General features: G+C 48.4%; 1 protein-coding gene across 7 annotated transcripts in view; it reads right to left on the minus strand.

The window, feature by feature from the left end:
• Nol4 (nucleolar protein 4) overlaps positions 1 to 5,641 on the minus strand; it is a 350,147-nt gene extending 344,506 nt beyond the window's left edge. For 4 of the 7 annotated variants that reach the window (XM_085833385.1, XM_085833392.1, XM_085833386.1 and 1 more), the window contains exon 1: positions 3,761 to 5,641. In XM_085833385.1, the coding sequence (XP_085689511.1) occupies positions 3,761 to 4,024 (264 nt within the window). In that variant the 5' untranslated portion in view covers positions 4,025 to 5,641. Of the gene's footprint in view, positions 1 to 2,555; positions 2,654 to 2,860; positions 3,072 to 3,760 lie in introns of those variants that run through there. The other 3 variants (XM_085833388.1, XM_085833389.1, XM_085833387.1) reach the window with 3 other exon arrangements.
• Positions 5,642 to 6,000: the final 359 nt, after the last annotated feature.

Here is a 6,000-nt window from a genome sequence, read left to right on the forward strand (position 1 = left end):
AAAATGAATTTTAAGCTCCACAGTAAAGTAAATATAGATGACAATGTATAGTTAGGCAAAATTTACACCTATACTTCCTTGTAATATAGGTCAAAATATTCTATGACTTGGTTATTCAATTTCTTATTCACTACTTTAAAACTAAAAGAATTTCTAACATGAGATTACCAAATTTCTCATTAATGTTCTCTTCAATGTAATAAGGTTTTCAAAAGTATAAGTCAATGCATTAGTCACAATGCAAAAAGAAAGACTGAATAAATTTTCTCATTATGTTTTTAACTTACCATTCATACTATCAAGTGGTATAATGTATTGTATAATGTATTGTGTTATTTCAGACTGTAACTATGTTTCAGTTAACCCTTGTCAGAAAACAAAATGTCATGCAAGACCAAAAGCTTCTAAGGGACTATCAAAGCAGTAACGAAAACAACCACACTCCTACTTATTGAAATTATCTCTGAGTTTGTTACAATCACTGTCAGATATTTGCTGAGTTGTTGCTTTCTTTTTCCTTTTCTTTTTTTCTTTCTTTCTTTTTTTATTTTTTAGATCTTTAAGGCATCCATCCATTCTTTCATTCTTCAGAATTTCTTACACCTTTAATAAAAACAATGTACTAAGCATAATTATGTGGAATCAAACAAAATATAAACAGATGGGATTCTAAGCCAACAGCTTACAAGTACACATTCAGGCCCCATCCCGACCTAAAATGGCTGAGTTGCCGGATGGTGTTGCTTGGTGACCAAATAGTGTCATTTAGGCTGCTGAGTTATCTAAACACCAGTGACAGAAAGTCCCTCAGCTTCAGACCTGGCCAGGACAAATATTAAAGAGCTTATTTATCCCTTCCAGTTGTTGGCGATTTTTATTTTAAATCAGTGTTTGCATCCTCAGTTTTAAAGTTGAGGGTCGGGGGCAGGAGTGTCCGCAAAGCTGCATCTGTTCTTTGCAGAAAATAAGAGGCAGAAAGAACCTGCTCCTCCGTGACATTGGCAGACAGTCTCACTGCAATTAAGTCCATGTAGTGTGTCTATTCTGCTCTTGTATACCCTCCCAGTTGCTTTCTGTCTCTCTTTCATTAAATGAAAGTAGTTAATTAGCTCAGGCCAGTCCTCTCCTCTTTCTCTCTCCTTTTTTGCTGTAGTAATGATGTCTAATTATCAGCAGCAGTGGGTTGATGCAACATCAGGAGCAAAGCATATCTCACTGACAGAGAAGCCAGCCAGCATCCCTCAGACCTCAGGGAGCTCAGAACAACTCTCCATCTAGTTGAAAATATCATTCAAAGGCAGTTCCTTATTTCACCTAATGTATGCAATATATGCTTTTAATGAGAAAAAAAAATCTTTGTCTTTTTGGTGACTGTATTTGTGCCATGATGAAGACAAACGAAAATGGTTTTTAGGAGGGAATGCATTCAGACATTGGGAAAGAGTATAAAAGGGATATTTTATTTATTTTTATCTGGTTGGAACTGTGATTGGCTGCCTCTCAGAGAAGGTGGAGCCTAGAATTCTGTGTCAGGAGCACAGAAAATTTTTCATAAAGAACAGTAGAAGAGCTCATGAATTAAAATCCTATTCAACATTTCAAAATAGGCTGAATGGAATACCAAGTGCTTTAAATACTACACGGAAATCATTTAACAATATCACCTGGCAGATCACATTGTCTCCCATTAGTATATGGAATCTTTACTGAAAAGGGAAGCACGTGCTGCCTGATTATTCCTCCAGCAGCTGTCACGGTCTATTAGAAGTCTTAGCAGGAATTCTCTAACAGCCCCACATTTTGGGTTTTTTTTTTTCTGACATGAAAATATGGGTGTCACAGCATGTGAATGCTGGTTTGAGTAACTCACACCCACGACTGTCTTGATGCCTCTACAACCTTTATAGAATTTATGCTATTTGTAATTTTAATTAGTCTTCAAAGGGACACAGTCTAACACATATAATGGCTGTAATCAAATCAATACAAACATGAACTATTGAACCAAAACAGAGCATCTAAATTTAACACAAAAAGAACAAAAAAACCTGAAAAACTTTCTAGCTAGCAATGATATATAATAATTATATATGACCATAGCTAAAGAGTACTTTAAAATAGGTTAACATTTTACTCAGAATTCTAATTCACTAGGCTTAACGAAAAATTATTTTCTTGTCTAGTTCTTGATATTAGACTCTATTTAAGTGAATCAAAGCAATTCCTTTTTTGCAACACACTTCTGGCTTGTGCAGATGTAAATAAACCACACTCTAACTGATGCCAGCCTAGTCTTTCATCTAGCAAGACAAGCAAACACCTCACCATTGTCTTTAGCAGGGTTCTGGGATACAGGAGAAAGCAAAAGCATCCTTTGTATCTACCTCCTGCAAACCGTTCAAAAACTGCACGTCAAGAAGAAAAAGGAAACGAAACTTTTCTGTGTTCCCAGTTCACCTTTGTTTCCATATTTTCCATATAAATCGCCACCCCCCTCCATCCTTCTAGCAACCATTCCCAGTTAATCCTGGGAGACCCAAAGCTGCTTTCCAAACCTGAGAGAGTCCTCCAGACGGTGCTTGGAAGAGCCTTTCATGCATATATCTCCAATATCATGCACCTTAGAGAGAGCATAGCCTTCTCCTCCAGAAACCTTCTTTCTAACATCCTCAGGGGGCTGTGCACTGGGAAACACTCGCCAGTAAAGGGGGGGGGGATTGGGGGGAAGAAGCAAATCTCAACGAATCCCAAAGCGAGACAAAAATACAAAGGGTGCCAGAGAGCTCCTCCACACCGCTCACTCTAGGTGAGTACCCCTTATGAGGTAGCTAGGAGTTATACATCTGACCTGAGAGCTTACTTGTATCCCCCTGTTCCCTTCTTCTTGCAAAGGAAGCAGAGGCTGCGGCAGCCTCCCAGCCCCACAGGCATCTGCGTTTTAGAACGGGATATACCGGTCTCTCGCAGCCAGTTCCTCTCTCACTACAGTTTTGTGGGTAGGAGACAAGAACCAACCCAGAAAGAGGAACAAATACACCATTTGATCGCGCCCCAAACCGTCTCTCTTTGTTGTGCATCGCCTAGCTGAGGAAGCTTCAGTGGTACAAGTGAAGAAGGGGAGGGGGGCGGGGATGAGGAATGTCCAGGACAGTATCTGCCAACCAAACAGTCGCGGCTAGGATCTCAGGGGGCGACCAAGGAAGGCGCGCGGACTTGTCCTGTGTCTCCCCGCCAGCGTTCTCGCAGCAAAACTTGATAGTGTCCTGGGGAAAGCCCCGCATCCACCTCAACCGCCACATTTAGGCTTTGTGCCAAAGAGGAAACACAGTCAGCCTCGCCTGTTATCAGAGCGTGTGGCTGGGTTTCCAGCCTGGCCTTTATGCGCCCTGGTGGAGGTAGGGCACGCGCCAGGCTCCCAGCGAAGGACATGGGACAATAGCCTGGCCAGGGGAAAGGCAGGCGCCGCCCGACGCAGTGAAGACAAGCTCCAGCCACCGTCCCGCAGCGCAGCCCCGAGGCAGGGAGGGCCGCGAGCTCTGCAGGTTCGCTATCGCTTTAAAATAAAGAGCCACAAAGACTTTCTAGAAGGGAAATCACGCCCGGCCACTGCGTCTAGGGAGGACTTGGGGAGGGGGTTGAGGAGGGCTGGGGGGGGGGAGCTAGGAGCCAACTGTCTCCAGCATCTCTTTGCCTTCCCCTCTCTCCGCCCTCCCTTCCGGGCTGCTCCAACAGACAAATAATAACAGAGAAACCGGCTCACCGTGGTCTTGACCCGCACGAAGAGCACTTGCTTGGCGCCGCCGCCTCCCCCGCGGACCTCATCCGGCTGGCCCAGCTGGAAACCCTTCGATTTGACCCAGAATTTAAATTTGGCATTGTCGGTGGAGCTTGACTCTGAGCCGTTGAGAAGCTGAACAATCCGCTCATATTTCTTACGGGTCACCGTCTTGGTCTTGCCTGAGTCCCCGTAAGTCCTAAGGCACCAGTCCTGGAACTGGCGGTACATGTCGCGCTCGCTCTCCATGTTTCCTCGCGCTGCCGTGGGCCGGATGCTCCCAGCGCACTTCGCACCTGTTCACCCTGGTCTCATGAAATATGCAGCCCAGACCACGATGCAAGGACGCGAGGTCCCGGCGGAGCCGCGGGAGTCTGCCTCTGGTGGGGTGGGGGGAGGATCAGGGAGAGAGGAGGAGGGTCCGGATGGGCACCAGCAACCAATGCCCCGTGCTACCAAGTCTGGCTCGTTCCTAATTGCAAAGGATGTCTCGGACGCTTTTCTAGTGCTCTTAGCGGTCGGTCCCTTTAACACTGTGTGACCAGCACCATCCCAACAGCATCTGGCCCAGCGGAGCTGGGTTTCTGAATAATTAAAATCCCATTCCTTAGTTTATTAAAAATCCCAATATTGATTTGAGGTGGTCTCTCGATGCCTCGCCCCCAAGGCTGTGTCCAGGGCAAGGCAGGTGGAGCGCAAAGCAGTCTCCTGGCTCGCGCCCCACAAGCTTCCCCAGCGGATGGTCCAGGAGCCAGGGCTGCGCCTCTAGCAAAAGCAGCCTTCTGCTGAAGAGCCTCAGTGGGCACACGGGTCCCTGGACTGTATCTCTCTCTCTCTCTCTCTCCTGCTTAACCTGGGCCTCCTCTGCGACAGAACTAGAGAGCCAGAAAGTTCTTACCTGTCATGTTGATAAGCCTATCAGATCCTGTTTTACATGAATTTTAAAGAAGGCATCCTAAAAACGACTCAAAATACCATTTCTTCAGATGTATTAGGTTAAATTCCAGCCACGCAGGTAGGTTGCAAGAGTTGGGTTTCAGAAATTCGCCCAGTATTCATGGATACCTGACCATAGCTCTATAGGATAGATGGAGTACCCCAAACAGGGATGCAGTCCCGGCAATGTGGGAACAGGAAGACAGGCCTCTGGCTGGGGCTCTTCGGGATGATGCTATCCCCAAGATAGGACCCTCTGGGTTCTGCTGAAGTGGGTACAAGACATGGAAACAAGTTTACCGCACAGACACTTGAACCTTTTTGCGTGAAATTAAAATGCAGAAAACAGTTCTTCCCCCTCCCTAGGTTATAGTTTGCAGTTCACACGGGAGGTTTTGGTTGTCTATTTCCCCCGTGCCACGTCATGGACCCCCCTCCGATGCTCAGAGGAGCCAAATCGGAGTTGCTCCTGATGATTTTCCCAAGCAAAGGAAGTCAGCGATCCCTCCATTAGGATTTCCACCCGTGTGTCGCGGCGGCGCTGGAACCAGGGGAGTTCCAGTCCTGCTCGCTGCAGCCGCTCCTCTTTACTGCACTCCCTGCCGAGGCCAGCGCGGGTCCCGTGGATCGGCTCAGCCAGCTGGATGGCCGGACCCTCGCAGCGTTCCTGAGGGGTCCGAGCCCACCCGGGAGGCTCGCTGCGGTCTCCCCGGCGAAAGCCCCAATGGGAACGCGGCTCGGTCCTGGAGCTCTCTGGCTGCTCAGTGGCTCCCGCGCGGCCAGGCTGAGCTTGTGCGTGTGTGTGGTCGAGCGAGGGTGTGCGGGGCGCGGGGGTGCGCTTCTCCTGGAAGGTCTTGGGGCGGCCCCAGCCCGGACTGACAGCCCGGGCGCTGCGCGAGCAGCTCCACACACTGAACCTCTCGCCTCTCCCCTCACCCCCACCCCTCCCACTCCCCTCTCCTCCCACCCCCCCACCCCAGGCCCCTTCCAAGCTCTCTGATTGGCCAATGGGACAAAAGTTTCTGTGGAGACGGCTGGGCGCTGACGTCACGGGCAGAATTGTCCCATTTAGGGATCCCGGGGGCAGTGCGCATGCTGCAGGCTGCAGGTTAGAGGCAGGAGGAGGTAGCAGCGGGCCGGGCGGCAGCCAGGTGGCGGAAAGGAGCTGGAGGCATCCAGGTGGGGGGACGAGTCCAGCAGGGTTTCCATGGAGATTTCCTCTGGGTCTAGCCTAAAAACAGCAGATCAGCTGACACCATTAGCTCAGGACCTAATTACTGCTTATTGGA

Source organism: Mus caroli, unplaced genomic scaffold, assembly GCF_978045245.1.
Source record: "Mus caroli unplaced genomic scaffold, Mus_caroli_1 scaffold_19, whole genome shotgun sequence".
Taxonomy (NCBI): domain Eukaryota; kingdom Metazoa; phylum Chordata; class Mammalia; order Rodentia; family Muridae; genus Mus; species Mus caroli.